An 18,390-nucleotide genomic window follows, 5' to 3' on the forward strand; every position below is an offset into this window, starting at 1 on the left:
AAGATCTCAAAGAGTCGGTTAGCGCTTGGTGAATGTGCTGGGGATTACTCTCTCATATCTATAAATTTGATTAAGTTATACCCATTTTTATGTTTCTTGAGGTTTTTTATGTTTCTTAAGGTCAGTTGGCTGTGGCAGCTGTCTTGAATCAGGTTGACTCCAAAAGATAATGTGAAGGTCCAATCCAATTATTACTTTCTGAATAAAACTTGCCAATGGTTCATGAGATATTTTGTGAACACTACAGACAAACAAACATGCAAATGTACATGCACACACAAACACAGGCAAAATTATATTCACTTTTTTGCCTTCAGCATGGGCAACAACAACTGTAATATTTCAGATATGGACAGAAATGTCTTGTGAAATTTATAAAATGTAGAATCTGTGATGACTGAATAAGGTGACAATCAGGTTTTCTCCTAAATACTCCACTGTTTCATTTTTTAATTATAAATGAGTGAGATTCTTTTCTCACTTGGAAAAAAACAAGTCCTTTTTAAAATTGGTTATAAAAATTCTAGTAAAACTATTTTAATTCAGTTTCATCATTTTTACTTTGAACAATTGTATCTATCATCCAACATTTTGAAAATGTTTATATGTGAAGTGAACCACTTGACAACAGTTTTAACTTGCTTCCTATTGGTCGCAGTGAATGTATTTGTCTACAGCAGCAGGAGCAGGATATCCTGACATTTCCCTTCATAAATACACAACTTGTAAAAGCACAATGCCTCACACACTCACATACACAGCTTCTGAATTAGGCTGCGAGTTCCACCCAGTCACAGTCAATGGCTTCTCCAGCTTAAGGATTCACTGATACCCTGTGTTGCATGCAGTACATTGCAGTCAGAGGAGGCAGGTGAAGCACTGTCACTTCTCATGATGAGAAATTAAAACAAAACAAAAAAAAAGCACAACAGTAAAATAAAGCAAATATAATCTTTGTTGTATAATAATTTGTATTATAAATGTAATTTTGTGTTTACCTTTTACTATCAATCAATAATTTGTACATTTCCTGTTTAAAAAGTACACAGATCTGCAAAGAAAGGCAGAGTCATTCCCCACCTCTGTTCAGTCTAAGACAGATCAATCTGAGCGTGCTCGCGTCAACATGTTCCAAGTCTTCAGTCCAACCCAGATCAATCTGTGTTAACTCATGTCATTGCGCTCAGGGTACTCAATCCAACATAGATCAGTCTAAGCATGCCCATGTAAACATGCTGAAAGCACTGAGTCCAAAATAAATTAATTTGAGTGTGCTCATGTCAGTGTGCTCAAAGTCTTATGTCCAACACAGATCATTCTGAGTGCACTCACAACAACATGCTCAGAGTGCTCAGTCCAACACAGATTAGTCTGAGCATGCTCACATCAGTTTACTCAGTGTTTAGTCCAATATAGACCAGTTTGAGTGCGCTCATGTCAATGTCCTCAGAGCGCTTAGTCCAACACAGATCAATCTGAGCGTGCTCACATCAACCTGCTCAGTGTATCAGTGTTAATTTTGACGGCAAATTTTGATTTAGTTTTAGTCATAGTCTTTTGACTAAAATGTAATTTAGTTTTAGTCATAATTTAGTCATCTGAAATGTTTTTAGTTTTAGTCTAGTTTTAGTCGACTAATTATCATAAGAATATAGTCGACTAAATCTAGTCAATTTAGTCGACTAAAATGTAAAGGGTGTAAATGTAAATACTTTTTCCATCAGTTCCCTTGAATTATTAACTATACACTTATACAAAATTAAACATTAATTTATCTGTTATGTAATATTATTAATGTTTGAATGTGAAATGTACACAAAAACAGATTTAACTTATTTCAAACATCTTTATTTACCTGACCTTGCTTATTAAGCAAAACAATAACAAAATATAGATGACCTGTAGCCCTGCTCTACCTGGGGAAAAAACAAATAAAAAAATATTGTTTACAACAAAATGCATTTTACATTCTTTCTAAAACTGGGTACCATAAAAACAGCAGTGCCATTAGTGCAAACAAACACCAAACGTAACAAAACAGCTAACTATTAATAATTTAGTATTCACAGGTTATTATTTGAACAGAAGAAATTTCCAAAAACAGTCAAAAAGAAAGTGCATAAGCTATAATGCCTGCTCTCCCTGAATTCAGTGTAAAAAAAAGCTGTAATTCAGTGTTTACTCTTAAATATTTCAGCTGACATTAAACATGTACAAAGAAAAATAGAAAATACCTATAACGCAATAATTTAAACAAAATATTAGGAAACGAATTCTCAAAAAAAATAAAAAGTCTCAAAGGCTGCCAGTAACAAATAGTGCAAACACTGTATTTCAGCATCTTTAACTTCAAAACAGTAACAGCTGACCTAACCGACAGCTCCATTAGTACATGGATCCAAAATCTGCTCTCTCAGCAATGACAAGAAAATACCACTTTTGTACATCACATTGTATCTTACAAATAGTTGCAATTTTTTCTATCCAAGAGCCATCAATGTGACCACATAGATTTATTTGTTTCTATTCATTTTAAGGAAAGCACTTCGTGCTAATGTTACCCTTGCTCTATTGCGCCTGCCTCTGGTGAGGTCACCTGTAACACTAAATACCCTCTCTGCGAAGGCCTGAGAAGCTGGTATAGCCAATAAATCTAATGCAAAAGGTTTTAGACTGTGATAAAAAGTGTCACTTTTTTCCAGCCAAAAGTCTATTCCTGTGTCACAGTCACGTGTGATGGGTTGTGAAAGTTCTTCCTTGTACTTTCTGATCTGCTGCCTTATGCTGCTTGTGGAGATCCTCTTTACAGACTTTGTGTGCCATTTTGAAAGAAACCTGAAGACTGGCTGCTTTGATGTGGATGGTGCTGCTTCTGGTTCCTCTGGTAACCTCCTGTTCTCCTCTCCATCATCTTTGGGCTGATCCTCATGTTGTGAATGTGGGTGTGTGACCTGGATCACATACTCCTCTGCCTGTTTCAGTAGTTCCTGTATATTTTCATCAGCCACATCAACAAGGGTTTCACACACTCTAGGGTTGACAAAGCAGGCAGCTGCTACAAGTGGTGAGAACTTTTCATCGGTCGGATCCAATATCCACGCAAAACGCTGGTTAATGCTTCCTTTCATTTTCCTTGCAAGAGCAACTAGGTCTCGATGGGTAGTGTTCTCTTCGAAGTCAGAAAGGTGGCTGAGCAGATCAAAGAGTGCAGGGACCACCAGGGACATGGACATGGTGTCACTTTGAAGGGTTTGAGTATGTTCTGCAAAAGGCAGCAGAAGTTCATGCAATGACTTCAACTTTTGCCACTCACTAGGGAGTAAGCTGTCCCATCCCATGTTGTTTGCAATCTGGCAGACTGAGTCTTTCACTTTGAGGAGTCGCGAAATCATGTTGAATGTGCTTGACCAGCGCATGGGGCAGTCATTTACAACAATAAGGCCACACTCGTCCAATAGCCTTTGTGTTGCAATGGAAGACTTGCGAAAGAGCTTTACCACTGACCTTGCTTTATCAAGGACTCTCTTCACACCTGATTCCTTCTGTATCATATGGACAACAAGCTGTAAGGTATGCACCACACACGGTGTCCGTTCAATATCCATGTCAACATGATGACACCTAAGAACAGAAACACAAATAAATTAGCATAAGTATATAAAATGCTGTTTTGATTTGTTGCTGTGACAATGCAAATTTCCCTGGTGTGGTATTAATTAATTGTCCATTTTATTATTTGAACTATTATGTAAGCAGATTTATTTTTTATGCAGTCATGGAAAATGTAAACCTAATTTAAAAGTTGCTCACCGCAAGTCACCTTCAGTTTCAGGTTCGGAGTCACTGTCCATCATTGGAGAGTCTTCTGAATCCTCAGAGGTTGTTTCTTCTCTCTCTGGTGTGGTTTGTTTAAATGCTGCCACCATGTTACTTCCATTGTCTGTTATTACTGTGATGATTTTCTGATTTGGTATGCCCCATTCTTGCATACATTTATCCACACATGCTTTGATTGACTGTGCAGTGTGTGGGTGGACTACTTGTTCAAGGGCCAACAATATGTGTTCTGGTTTACTTTGTTCAACACAAAAGTAGCAGGAGCTTATAGCCAGGAATGATGCAGTGAGCCCTGTTTTTGTCCACAGGTCAATTCCAATAGAGACTCTCCGTGCAGCAGCCAATCTGTTTCTAAATTTTTGTACTTCACTTTCATAATATTTGTCTATCAGATTGCTTATTTTTGTTTTTTTTGGAACAGTCAGCTTCCTATCTACTGCATCCATCATAAGAACAAAGTCCTCATCTTCAACTGTAGTTACAGGTAATCCAGTACACCCGATCCATTTAGCTATAGCTTCCTCTTTCGTCTGTTGTTCTTTAGAGTCACTTTTGTACTTTGAAGCACATAGAAGAGCTGCTGAAATATTCTGCTGGGATGCTGTCACTTTCTTTGCAGTCTGTGGCCCACTGTTTTCATCTGAGGTCTTCCGTAACTGCAAAGTGAATAAGAGAAAAAAAATTGAATCCTTGTTTTACCTTTTTATTTATTGTCTTCTATTTATTTAATCCATAAGAGCTCAGACTCATTTCTGAATAATGATACCAAGTTCAAAATTGAATCAGATAAATAAATTGAGCAGCTCATTAATGTTTTTTTTTTTATTGTGGGTACATGACTAAATATTTTACGGTTAAAATCCTGACCTGACACAAATAACACCACAATTTCATAATCTGTATTTTTTTTAAATGTTCTAGAAATCAAGTCACAACTAGATGCATGGAATGTAAGACCCTTAATTAAAGCATTTGAATGGTTAAACAGACTGTAGACACAAAAATACAGTTTTAAAAGGAGCTTGTTTTATCTCCAGCACTAACTCAGTAAACCTAACCTAGCTTCATTCTATAAATGAGGTCAAAACCACACACCGTCCTATAGTGATCCTCTCAGGATGTAATTAAATGACTGAAAAAGGGCTGTAAGGAACTTTACACCAACTTTTGGGTTAACAGATGAACTTATTTTATTATATTTTTGCTAGCTATCTAAAGCATTTCTTTACTACTGAGTAAATTTATGTCTTGTTCCTGTCGTCAACACTAACTAACTAACAATAACATTAACTTTAGAGAATAGCAGTGGTGTCTTTAGTACACAGTAGAGTTAAACACACATTTCGCTCATTAAATAACCATTAACATTACAATGCTTACCTTTGCATGGAGTTCTGTGTGGCTGGACTGCAGATGTCGTTTGAGATTTGTAGTGTTTTTGCCGGAGATGGTCGCCCCACATGGTTTGCACACAGTCTTGTTTTGCGCGACATCAAAGGAGAAATGTGCCCATATGTCGTCCTCTTTCTCCCCGCGGACATTGTGGATTTAACTTTGAGTCGAGCTCCATGAGTAACGCAGTTCACAGGACGGTCTTCCCGGGTTTTGTACAAATATGCAACCTACCGCGCTGCTGCTAAAGACATTGGTACTGATTGGATGGCCACCCCGCTTGTCCCGCCTCTCCACCTACGCTAAAGCAGTTATGATTGGATCTCTTCCCAACATGTCCCTACCTCTCACAAGACGAAATCAGTTCTGATTGGATGTCGTCCTTGCTAAACATTTTCGTCTCGTTTTTATTCGTTGACGAAAATGTCAGTTAATTTCGTCATCGTTTTTATCCTTTTACTTTTTATTTTTTCAGTTATCGTCTCGTTTTCGTCTTGAAAAAAAGGTTCGTTGACGAAAACTAAGACGAAAAAAATTATTAGTCAACGAAATTAACACTGCAGTGTATATTCTATGACAGATCAGTCTGCTCAGAGCCCTCAGTCCAACACATTTATTTAACCCCCCAAAAAAGTTCAAAGTAGTCACACCTTTTCACAGTTTAACCATAAAATTAAAAAAATTGGTCCACAAGTTTTAAACCTAATATTACTTTACAGATCTCCCTGTGCACACGTGGGTTTCCTCCGGTTTCCTCCCACAGACCAAAAACATGCATGTTAGGTTAATTGATGACTCTAAAATTGTCCCTAGGTGTGAGTGAGAGTGTGAATGGTTGTTTGTCTCATTTGTCTATATGTGGCCCTGCGACCTGTTCAGGGTGTCCCCCGCCTCTCGCACAGTGACTGCTGGGGATAGGCACCAGCTCCCAATGACCCAGAATGGAGAAGCGGGTAAAAGAAAATGGATGGATGGATAGATGGATTACTATACAGAACAATAAGGAGTGAGATAACAATATTTACTAGGATTGTGTTATAAATGACAACTTCACAGTCACACAAAAATGTTTGTAACCATGAGGATTAAGATGTGTAACCCATAGAATTTTGCCTTTTGTCATGACTTGTAAACCCAACAATCTAACCTAGCTTTTACTTACAAACCCTAACCATACCTGGTTGAAATGAAAGGAAAACATTGTACAAAACAAGAGTCAATCTCACAATCTGTTTGTGGTTTAGTGCCAGACACTATTGTGTCTTTCCTTTTAATACAGCCAGTTGACAGTGTTAACCTTTTAGCAATGCCATATAATAACAAACATTGTGACAGATTTATAAAGGTGTTTCTGTGACATTTTCATATCCATCTCAGTAAGGAAATGGGTAAGAAATATGTTAGATAGCAATTTTTTAGGCTCTAGTCTAAAAATGGTTTGTTTTGTACAGTGGACCAACCAGTATTTAAAGGTCACATATTTTAAAGTGTGGTTCTATAAAATATGTTATGAACAATTAATAGCTTACTTGTGGTAGATAACTCTGTGAACAACCTATGTTTAGAGAAATAGAGTTTAAGTTGGACAGAACTTACGAGCTAACAGATAAGTCCTAGCAGGACTGAGGCCAATATGGATCACTGCTGTTTTAAAACTCCCATCTCAAAAATGTCACAGCAGTTTATGCAAATGGTGTTTTATAGACCTTTTCACTTCACTTTTGATTGCACTGTTATTTATATAGAATTCTGTAGTAATTAAGTGAATGCTGAATAAGCATTCCTACTATTGCTTTTCTGTGTGGAGGTTGCAGTAGGTAGGTGGTGAGTGCTGTGGTCTCATAATCCTGAGGTTGCAGATTCGAGCCTATGTTGCATCAGAAAGGGCATCTGGTGGAAAACAATCTCCAAAAACAACTATTGTTTTCCTGTTTGTAGTTTCTTCCATACTACTTCAACATACTTTCAGTATATTTAACAAGTTAAATTTTTGTTTAAGTAAAGTTTTAACTGCAGTTGTAATTTCAGGTTTTAGCTTTTGTTTTGATAAGTTTAGGTTTTAGCTACAATTCAGACATGTATGGTTGTATGGTTTAATCTAATAGTCTGGTCTAATAGTTTAGTCTAATGTTTAGTCTAATAACAGCATTTAGCTACAGTTTTGTTAATTTTAGCTTTTATCTACTTTTGATAGTTTTAACTTTGACAATTCAGGTTCAGCATCTTCACCAAATTTCAGCAGTCACTCAATACTCAGCATTCACACTGCATTTTCACAAAAAAGACTCATTTCTCTCATTTATTTACAGGCACAACTAGCAGTTAACTGTAGCACTTCTGGTGCAACATGGAGCACTTCCTGCAGGAATGATGTAAAACATTTTTGTTGGAATAAATATGTAATGAGAAACAAATGACAGTATAAAGGTTTATTAAAAAGTGTTCTTATGATCAACTAAGAAATTTAAGGTCATTCAAAGATGTATTTACAACAGGTGAGCTATCTTTCCACAAAACCCACTTCAAAGGTTCTGAACTATCCTTTTAAGTCTGAAAGAAACTTGTATCTAACAAGTAGTTGAGATTGCTTTGAGGTTTTAAAAAGCGAATAAATGTTTTTTCCATTTACTGTGACTGCAGCATATCTCATTCTATCATATTTCAGACTCGGATGTTAGCAAGTTACGCTTTTGGTAGATGATGTAAGATGACCTGAGAAAGGCACAACATAAATGCTTACGACTGATCGAGAAATTTGTAAATTTGTTAAAAATCCTGTTAAAATAACTGCAGAAGTTGACAACTCATACAGTCTGTCAATACTTCTAAATGCTGCTGTGGGAAGTCCTTCAAAAAAACATATTTTTCTGTAAAAACAAAAAACAACATTTTTTTCTCAGTCCTTACTGGTGAACATTTTTTAATGAATTTCATCATGTTAGGCAAACATTTTGGGGACATTGTTTTTGGAGAACTGGGTGTCACTTTGTCTTATTGATGTTCAAGCCTTGGGAACATGATGTTGACAACATTCTTTCACAAACCTTCATCCAAATTTCAGTTGTTTTTGTGGTTTTGCACAATAAGTGCTGCTGCTCACATGGAATAAAATTAGTTTCCACATCTAACCCATTAGATTCCCCAAAATCTGTCACTTGTTGTACTGCAAACATTTTAATAGATGTCATGTAAGTGAATATGACAGCCAGAGAGACCAAACTTTAGTTAAACTTTAGTGTGTATGAATGTGTTTCTCGAACAGAAAAATGCATCTTCTCACCTGGGCCATGGTGTTTAGGTTCAGCAGAGAATGGTCCTCAGCATGGCTTATAAACTCCTCAGGTCAGCTCTCAGTAGGTCAGGTTTATCTGGCTCGTCCCCTCACACCCCTCAGTGCTGCTCGAGCACATAACCTCCTTTGTGACCGCAAGGTCCACACACGTTTTTCTCACGACAACTTGGATGTAGTCCTCTTCTTCCTCCCAGTTGACACAAAGAAAATATTTCAGAGGAGCTTGTATTTCCTTTATTCTTGAGCGCTCCTGCTTTGGTTGTAATCTGGGCTCACATAGCTTTCTGCTTCTCCTTTTCCTCCTCCTCCTGCTCTGTCTCAGCTGCAACTCCCTCCTCCTCTTCAAGCCTCCTGCTTCACTGTACACAGCGTTAGTAAGTCACAGAGAAGGGGAGGGGTGGAGGGATCAGAGGGATAGACTTTGTCTGAGTGTACCATGTGACCTTATGGTGTGTAGTTGGAATCCCCCAGCAGCTGTCACATAGTGCATCACTATGAGCTTCACACACTCAGTTCACAGTAAAGAAATGAACTTATTAAACATAATAATTGAAATAGTATAATTTTTATATGGTAACATCATGGTTCCCAAACTGTGGGATACAGAAAAATTGTTCCTGTTCTACAGCTGGCAACTTATTTGTTTTTATGTTGTTTTTTTGTTTGTTTGTTTGTTTGTTTGTTTGTTTGTTTTTTTTGGGGGGGGGTTGTATTTTTTCTGTAAGTTTATTGGTTGTTAATGGACTAATAAGCAGCTCAGTTTAGTTTGATGATATAACCAATTGGATGGCTGAATGGACGGACGGATGGATAGCTAGATAGCCTATAAAAAGTATTCACACCCTTAGATCTTTTACAGTTTTGTTGCTGTCATAAATCAATCATAAATCAATCATGGTCAATATGCAATGGCCTTTTTTGTTTACAAAACAATTAAAAAATACTTTTTTCAATGTCAAAGTAAAAATATATATAATTGAAAAGTACAAGTCAAGGGATGGATACAAAAACATTTTCAAGACCCTAAACATCCCCAGCAGTTCTGTTAAAGCCATCATCAAGAGATGGAAGGAATATGGGAAGTGTGTAAATCTACAAAGAGCAGGCTGACCTTACAAACTGAGTGAGCGTGAAGGAGGAGAATAGTGAGAGAGATCACCAAGACACATGTGAGCTCTGTGAAGGAGTTCCAAGCTTCAGTAGATGAGACAGTGGAGACTGAGCTACAACAACTGCTGCTCTAGTTCTTCACCAGGGCAGCAGAGCTTTATGGGAAAATACAAAGAAAAAGCCACTGCTGAAGAAAACCCATAAAAAATGTCCGCTAGAGTCTTTAAACTATTTAGAGAAACATTAGAACATTAGAAACATTATTTTGAGTTGTTGATTTGTTTGTTTGTTGGTTTTATTTTGATTGACTTTAATTTTTGCAATAAATTAGCAAAATGCAAGTTTGATCTTCTTACTGGTGTAAAGGTTATGGTACAGAGTTCCCTATAATGAACAAATTCAGCCCTCAGCTTTTGAGATCTGATAAATGACTGGTGAAATTAGGTCATCTAAAGTCAATCCGGTGCCCCCTTTTAACGAGAGCTTACAAGGTGTAGTGTTAACACCCCCTGCTGGCATCACCAGTCTAATTATATAAATAAAAACAGACCTTCATTTACTTCAACTTTAATGATGCTTTGTCAATGTCAATTTTATTTCTATACCACATAAAAACAACAGAAGTTGACCAAAGTGCTTTACATTTCAGTCAAAACACAAAGATAAGAACAATAAAAGCAAAGAAATGTTGAAAGAACAGTTAAAACTAAAATAAAATACAAAAACACACCATAAAACCATCAGCTCTAATTGGATCTCAAACTCTACCTAAATTAAATGCCAAAGAAGATAGATAGGTCTAAAGCATAGATTTATTAGGCTCAATAATCTCAGCAGTCCATATATGAAGAGGTGAACTGTTCCACAAATTTTGAGCAGCAACTGCAAAAGCTTGATTGCCTTTATATTTTAGTTTACATCTTAGAAAATCTAAGAGAAACTGGTTGGATGACCAGAGTGCTCTTACTGGAGTGAAGATATCACATAAGTATGATGGGGCCAGACCTTTTAAAACTTTAACAGCAAGCAATAAAATCTTACAATCAATGCAGTATTAAAGTGCACCTCTTCTGCGCTCTGGGGCTTTGGAAAGGGAAACAATAAATAGTCATCACTGACTGTATTGTTGTCAGCTAAGCTAGCAACGTGCCTTAACTCTTCTGCAGCTGCCTGAGACATCTCTGCTATGAGTTCACTTCCTCTCAAATGAGACGTTCTCCTGAAATGGCCGAAAGCACAGGCATGAACAATCAATCTGCACATGGATCCTGCTCCTTCCTGGTTATTGACCAATAGGAGAGGAGCTGGACCAAGAAGACGGCCTCCTCATTTGCATACTGAGGCAGAAATGCACAGAGTAATGTAAAAAGAGGAGGAGGAAATGTCAAAAGAACAAACGCTTGTATAAGGAAAAAGCAAAAGCAAAATGTAAACATTACTTGACAAAAACGCATGTGTAAGGAAAAGGCAAAAGCAAAATATAAACATTACTTGACGGAAATGCATGTGTAAGGAAAAAGCAAAAGCAAAATATAAACATTTCTTGATGAAATGCATGTGTAAGTAAAAAGCAAAAACAAAATATCAACATTACTTGATGAAATGTGTTATGAAAGGCGAAAGTGGTGGATACGTGCCAAGTCACTATCCTGATATAGTGAGACCTTACAGTGAGGAAACCCAGGCCTTATCTGAGCAGGAGGGTGAGAACAACCCTCAATATCAGGATAACATCACCCAACCTGCTGTGACTGGGGAGGAGGATGGTCAAGATTTGCTGTTTGTTCAACCCACTGAAGCTGCATGTGGAACTGTGCCGTGCCAGGCTCTGACCTACCCTCACCTAGCTGGGCTGATGAACCCTGTACTACCCTACCATAACTCTCCAGTAATAGGGTCCTTGTATCCTTTTATGGCCCTTCCGATATAAGCAGGGATGGGATCCAGCACCTGGAACTGGTCGGGAGGTCAAGAAGCCATAAACAATGGGATACACCAATTGGGTCCAATGAGAGACATGGACTGGAGATAAAGCGGACCTTGAAGGACACAGAGCCTGGGAAAGGAAGAGAGAGTAAAGAAACAAGCATCAATGGGCTTTTGTATGATTCATACCTAACTCAAAATTAAGGAGGGTGTTGTAACTTTACCCTGTTATGCATTATCATCACTAGAAGGTGTGTTTTTAAAGTCCATTCTTTGTTCAAGTTATGACGAAGGAGGTAACTAAAAGTTGTTTTGCATAATCATGAAGGGATGTTTAATAAAACTCACAGGAGGAGGGACGAGGTCTTTTTGGGGCTTACGTCCTGATGTGGTGTCAATTAGAAACCTTTTTCTGATTTTTCTATATTTTTTCTACATATTTTAATCATATAATCTGTAACCGAGACATTATATACTTTTTAGCCGTGGGTGAATTTGACTCGGCAGCGGATGCTGACTCAAGCTGTCTGGACCCTCGGGCCTTTCTACAAAATGCATGAATGAGACAAACATGAGGTTGGTGATGGCAGCTGCTATAGAGGAGACCAGTGATGACATCAGGTAGGAATAATTAAACTAGTGAGTTCACAAAAACCTAGATGTCCAGTATGGTTATAATTTCTCTTGACCACCTATTCACTGTGTCCTTTTGGAAAAATTAGTGACATAACAAGTCAATCACCACAGAGGAGAATGTGGAACAGAGAGGTGCAGAGGAGAGGGCTGGAGCAAGATTGAATGGTCTTCACCATACAAAATGAGGAACTCATTGAAGCAGTACATGGTTGAGAATGTCCCACAGAAATGTTCTGATGGGCCATATCCAAGATCAGGTATTGTAGTCCATGAATAAATAAGATTTATACATTTAGACGGGAAAAACAAAACAAAACAGGGAGACCTGTAATGTGTCTGCATACCCCTCAGAAAGTAAGCAGTTGCACTCCTGATTGGAACACACCCTCCTGTTCCCCTTCTTAAATAGTGGAAACACCACCCCAGTGTGCCGATCCAGTGGCACTGCCCCTGATGTCCATGCAATAAAAACAAGTCTAAAGTCTAAAAACCAAGACAGTCTAGCAACATTCAGAGCCTTGACAAACTCAGGATGAATTTTGTCCATCATGGAGCTTTCTAAATAAGCTTCACAGTGCTTAGTTATAACCTGACGGAGCTGAGGAGACTGTGCTGCAAGACTGTAGTGTTCAGATCCTAGATCCTGAAACCAATGAGCATTATCACTGTGTGATGCCTCCTTCTCCCATATGCTTCTCCAATATTGCTCAGTCTCAGTTCTGGGTGGATCTACTCTCTTAATATTCTCCTGCCATTGAGAGTACGCTTCGGAAGGTGCAGTGGAAAATACCCTGTGTATTCTCCTGGCTTCTGCTTCTTGAGTGTACCTATCCAGACGAGTAGAGAGCTTTGAGGCATTGTTTAGCAGTCTCTAGAGCCTACATCTATCACTACTGCATTCTTCTGTAACTTGTCGACAACCACAATGTCTGGTTGGTTAGCCATCACCTGTTTGTCAGTTTGGATCTGGAAGTCCCACAGTATCTTAGCCCTGTCATTCACCAGCCACCCTTGGTGGAGTCTCCCACTTTGACTGTGGGACTTCCAGTCTATACCTGGCACAGATATTCCTGTACACTATTCCAGCCACTTGGTTATGGAGTTCCATGTATGCTTTGTCTGCCTGCATCTTACAGCCTGATATTATATGCAGGACTGTCTCGGGCATATTTGCACAGCCTGCATCTTGAGTCCTGCCTGGTATGGTAGATCCCGGTCTCTGTTGCTGCCATCCCTTACAAAAAGATCCCACGAAATTCACATGTGACCACATATGATTCCCATTTTCCACATGTGGTTCACATAATTCACAAAAAAATCACATATTTCCACATGTGATTCCCATTTTCCACATGTGGTTCACATAATCCACAAAAAAATCACGTTTTCACATGTGGAAATGTGGGAATCACGTGATTCCCATGTGATCACATGTGAAAGTCACATGTGATTTTCATGGGATTTTTTTGTAAGGGATGATTAGTGCCTCTGTGCTGTCATTCAGTCTAGCCCTTTCTAGCCATGAATAGTATTTGTTGTTACCAACCACTTCCTTTATCTGCTAGTTGTACATGCCATGAAAGGACTTATATTTCCGTCATGGTTCCTCATGATTCTCCTCTTCCACAATGGGTTTCTACTGTTCAGACATTCCCTTGGCAGTTTATCATTCGGGGCTTTCTTCCTGATGTACTCCAGGATCTTGGTTGTTTCATCCTTTATAGTGGCTCTGATTTTCACTAGTCCTCTGCCTCCCTCCTTTCTTATAGTGTTCAGTCTCAGGGTACTGGATTTGGGGTGAAACCCCTTGGTGCATTGTGAGGAGCTTTTTTCTCTTTATGTCAGTGGCTTCTATCTCCTCCTTTTGGCCAGGCTATACCAGCAGGGTATCTGATGACTGGCAAAGCATATGATGATGATGGCTTGGACTTTGTTTATCTTCAGGACCTGCCTTACTCTCTGTAGGTACTTTTCTTTACTCATTATGGTTACCATTTGTCTGTGGGATTCCCATGTATTTGTAGCTGTTCTGAACATCTGCAATATTGCCTTCAAGTAGTTCAACCCCTTCAGTTGGGATCACCTTGCCTCTCTTGTATACCATTCAATAGAGGACTCCTACTGCTTCCTGGGTATCTCCATCATCAAGAAAGCACAGCACAGGATATTCTTCTTATGACAGTTGAGGAAATGCCAATTGAGCTGATGGTGAAGTTATACACAGCTGTCATTGAGTCCTTCCTCACCACATGGTACACTGGAGCCACAAGCAGGGACAAACAGACTACAACGCGTTGTACACTCTGCCGAGAGGGTGATCGGCTGCAACTGTACAGGACCTGTACTCCTCCAGGACTTTAGGATGTGCAGGTCAAATTGCAGCTGACCCATCTCACCCTTGACACAGCCTGTTTAACCTTCTCCCCCCAGGCAAAAGACTACAGTCCATCCAGACCAGAACTTCCCGCCACATGAACAGCTTCTTTCCCTCACAGACTAAACAACAGATAATTGACTCTAGCACGACAGCCACTTTATCCACCTGCTATTATGCACATGGACACCTTAATTTGTTTCATTGTTCACTTATTGATTTGTATTGGTTTTATTTGCACCATTACATTCTGAGGAGTGAAAAATCACAAGGAGCTATCACAAACACGGGAGTGTCAAAGGTGAGCAACCCAGCAGCGAACAAAACTCAGGAGACCAGGTACAAGGTAAGTATCTTTATTTACACTATGAACTGGAGAGTTAGGCAGGGTCTGAAAGAGAGGAACGGTAAGAGACAGGTTTGTTGGTGATGTTTAAATCAGGAATAAATCGTCGTAAGTTAGTAGTCTTACGGGTGGTGGGGGTAATCTTGGGTTCGGAGGTGATGTCCCGCATTCCCGTGGTGAGTATTTACAGGTAGGTGAAGTGCTTGGAGGTGAGGCCCCAAATCTCTGTGGTGGTCTTGCAGGTGGATGGTGCTCAGGTCAGTAACTCCCGGATTGGTCAGAGGCAGACTGGTTACGGTGATGATCTTCAGTAGGTAAGCAATTCTTGGATACTTTGCAGTTAGGAGTCTCCAAACAGATCGAGTCAATAGTTCACAGGATTCAGATACTCTGGACGGGCACAGAAACAAAGACAAGTTAGGATTACTCAGGTAAACAAAGTTAGTAGGAGGCTGAGACAGATTACAAATGGTAAACGATGCTCCAATGTTGATCTGTTCCTCCATACTGCCTTAAGTACCTGATAGAAGATGAGCTTGATCTGCTGCAGCTGCGGCTAATTAGTCTGCCAACCAATCAGGAAAAAACAGGAGGAGTGACTACAGGAGGCCAAATGGCAGATTGCCACAGGAGCAAGACCCGACCGTGGCATGAACTAACAGAGACGTCCAAATGCAATGAACCAGCGAGGAATAAGTAACTAAAGACAGGCTTTATTGATTGATTGATTGATTGATTAAGTGGACGCAGGTGACTAATTACAAACTAGGGACAGGTGCAGATGGGTGTGTCAGGCTGCCTGGTAGTGTTAATTTTGACGGCAAATTTTGATTTAGTTTTAGTCATAGTCTTTTGACTAAAATGTAATTTAGTTTTAGTCATAATTTAGTCATCTGAAATGTTTTTAGTTTTAGTCTAGTTTTAGTCGACTAATTATCATAAGAATATAGTCGACTAAATCTACAGTCAAATTTAGTCGACTAAAATGTAAAGGGTGTAAATGTAAATACTTTTTCCATCAGTTCCCTTGAACTAACTATACACTTAACAAAATTAAATATTTATTAATCAGTTATGTAATATTATTAATGTTTGAATGTGAAATGTACCCAAAAACAGATTTAACTTATTTCAAACATCTTTATTTACCTGACCTTGCTTATTAAGCAAAACAATAACAAAATATTGATGACCTGTAGCCCTGCTCTACCTGGGGAAAAAACAAATAAAAAAATATTGTTTACAACAAAATGCATTTTACATTATTTCTAAAACTGGGTACCATAAAAACAGCAGTGCCATTAGTGCAAACAAACACCAAACGTAACAAAACAGCTAACTATTAATAATTTAGTATTCACAGGTATTATTTGAACAGAAGAAATAATCCAGTACACCCGATCCATTTAGCTATAGCTTCCTCTTTCGTCTGTTGTTCTTTAGAGTCACTTTTGTACTTTGAAGCACATAGAAGAGCTGCTGAAATATTCTGCTGGGATGCTGTCATTTTCTTTGCAGTCTGTGGCCCACTGTTTTCATCTGAGGTCTTCCGTAACTGCAAAGTGAATAAGAGAAAAAAAATTGAATCCTTGTTTTACCTTTTTATTTATTGTCTTCTATTTATTTAACCCATAAGAGCTCAGACTCATTTCTGAATAATGATACCAAGTTCAAAATTGAATCAGATAAATAAATTGAGCAGCTCATTAATGTTTTTTTTTATTTTTTATTGTGGGTACATGACTAAATATTTTATGGTTAAAATCCTGACCTGACACAAATAACACCACAATTTCATAATCTGTATTTTTAAAAAATGTTCTAGAAATCAAGTCACAACTAAATGTATAGAATGTAAGACCCTTAATTAAAGCATTTGAATGGTTAAACAGACTGTAGACACAAAAATACAGTTTTAAAAGGAGCTTGTTTTATCTCCAGCACTAACTCAGTAAACCTAACCTAGCTTCATTCTATAAATGAGGTCAAAACCACACACCGTCCTATAGTGATCCTCTCAGGATGTAATTAAATGACTGAAAAAGGGCTGTAAGGAACTTTACACCAACTTTTGGGTTAACAGATGAACTTATTTTATTATATTTTTGCTAGCTATCTAAAGCATTTCTTTACTACTGAGTAAATTTATGTCTTGTTCCTGTCGTCAACACTAACTAACTAACAATAACATTAACTTTAGAGAATAGCAGTGGTGTCTTTAGTACACAGTAGAGTTAAACACACATTTCGCTCATTAAATAACCATTAACATTACAATGCTTACCTTTGCATGGAGTTCTGTGTGGCTGGACTGCAGATGTCGTTTGAGATTTGTAGTGTTTTTGCCGGAGATGGTCGCCCCACATGGTTTGCACACAGTCTTGTTTTGCGCGACATCAAAGGAGAAATGTGCCCATATGTCGTCCTCTTTCTCCCCGCGGACATTGTGGATTTAACTTTGAGTCGAGCTCCATGAGTAACGCAGTTCACAGGACGGTCTTCCCGGGTTTTGTACAAATATGCAACCTACCGCGCTGCTGCTAAAGACATTGGTACTGATTGGATGGCCACCCCGCTTGTCCCGCCTCTCCACCTACGCTAAAGCAGTTATGATTGGATCTCTTCCCAACATGTCCCTACCTCTCACAAGACGAAATCAGTTCTGATTGGATGTCGTCCTTGCTAAACATTTTCGTCTCGTTTTTATTCGTTGACGAAAATGTCAGTTAATTTCGTCATCGTTTTTATCCTTTTACTTTTTATTTTTTCAGTTATCGTCTCGTTTTCGTCTTGAAAAAAAAGGTTCGTTGACAAAAACTAAGACGAAAATTATTAGTCATGAAATTAACACTGCTGCCTGGAAAACTACTGAGCTGAGGGCAGGTGAGAAAATTGATGACACAGAACACAGAAAAACAAGAGTGACAAGAACGCACAGAAACACAACAGCATGAAACCAGACTTAACTAAAAGAACATATTAATAACAAAACAAGGAACAAACTAAACACAAGGATAAGAAAAATAAAATCAAATAGAGAAAAATAACTCAAAAACTAAAATTCTGACATATTGAAAGAATAAAGTTAGGCTTTTTTTTCTTCTGCACAAACACAAAAGAAACATATCAACTCTTGCAGATGTTCAGAGAGCAGCTCTATCCTTGAGGAATGAGGAAAAGGACATCCTGTAGTGTTTCCCATGTGCTGTATCGCTGGAAACTCCCAACCCACAACAACAGGAATGGGCAGGCTGCTTTTCTCCTTTAGATAATTGATGTTTGAACAAGACTACAGTCCTCACAGCTTCACTATGTCCAAAATAAATTGATCTAAGCAGCATACTTACATTCTTTTATACTCCTCCTTCTTCTACACAACTGAACACTGCAGCACAGTAGACATACACAGCAAATTCAAAAGTGTTAAATGTTTTGGTGTTAGCAGACTTTGTGCAAAAGTAGAGTTAATTTTACACT

The 18,390-nt window shown here is 38.4% G+C and overlaps 2 protein-coding genes and 1 long non-coding RNA gene across 6 annotated transcripts in view; 1 reads left to right on the forward strand and 2 right to left on the reverse strand.

Annotated features, from left to right (window-relative positions):
* Positions 1-8,867, reverse strand: part of LOC108248866 (rho GTPase-activating protein 23-like) — a 183,455-nt gene extending 174,588 nt beyond the window's left edge. For both annotated transcript variants that reach the window (XM_017437904.3, XM_025011025.2), the window contains exon 1: positions 8,510-8,867. In XM_017437904.3, coding sequence (XP_017293393.1) covers positions 8,510-8,518 — 9 coding nt within the window. In that variant the 5' untranslated portion in view covers positions 8,519-8,867. The remainder of the gene's footprint in view (positions 1-8,509) is intronic.
* LOC119616854 lies at positions 1,699-17,697 on the forward strand. The gene is made up of 2 exons (XR_005232912.1): positions 1,699-2,069; positions 16,277-17,697. It is a non-coding gene; the product is annotated as an uncharacterized LOC119616854 (long non-coding RNA).
* Positions 1,833-5,680, reverse strand: LOC108248867. Of its 3 annotated transcripts, XR_005232910.1 has the most exons (4): positions 5,218-5,676; positions 3,811-4,493; positions 3,505-3,621; positions 1,833-3,262 (listed from the first exon to the last, which is right to left on the reverse strand). XR_005232910.1 is itself a non-coding variant. In XM_017437907.3 (3 exons), exons 2-3 carry the CDS (start codon positions 4,284-4,286, stop codon positions 2,514-2,516), a joined length of 1,584 nt encoding a protein of 527 aa, XP_017293396.1. In that variant the 5' UTR covers positions 4,287-4,493; positions 5,218-5,677; the 3' UTR covers positions 1,833-2,513. The 3 variants fall into 3 exon arrangements, 2 of the variants coding, with proteins under 2 accessions (XP_017293396.1, XP_037830466.1); XM_017437907.3 differs by having other exon boundaries at positions 1,833-3,621; positions 5,218-5,677; XM_037974538.1 differs by having other exon boundaries at positions 1,833-3,621; positions 3,811-5,680.
* Positions 17,698-18,390: the final 693 nt, after the last annotated feature.

The sequence above is a fragment of the Kryptolebias marmoratus genome, linkage group LG2 (genome assembly GCF_001649575.2).
Source record: "Kryptolebias marmoratus isolate JLee-2015 linkage group LG2, ASM164957v2, whole genome shotgun sequence".
Lineage (NCBI taxonomy): Eukaryota > Metazoa > Chordata > Actinopteri > Cyprinodontiformes > Rivulidae > Kryptolebias > Kryptolebias marmoratus.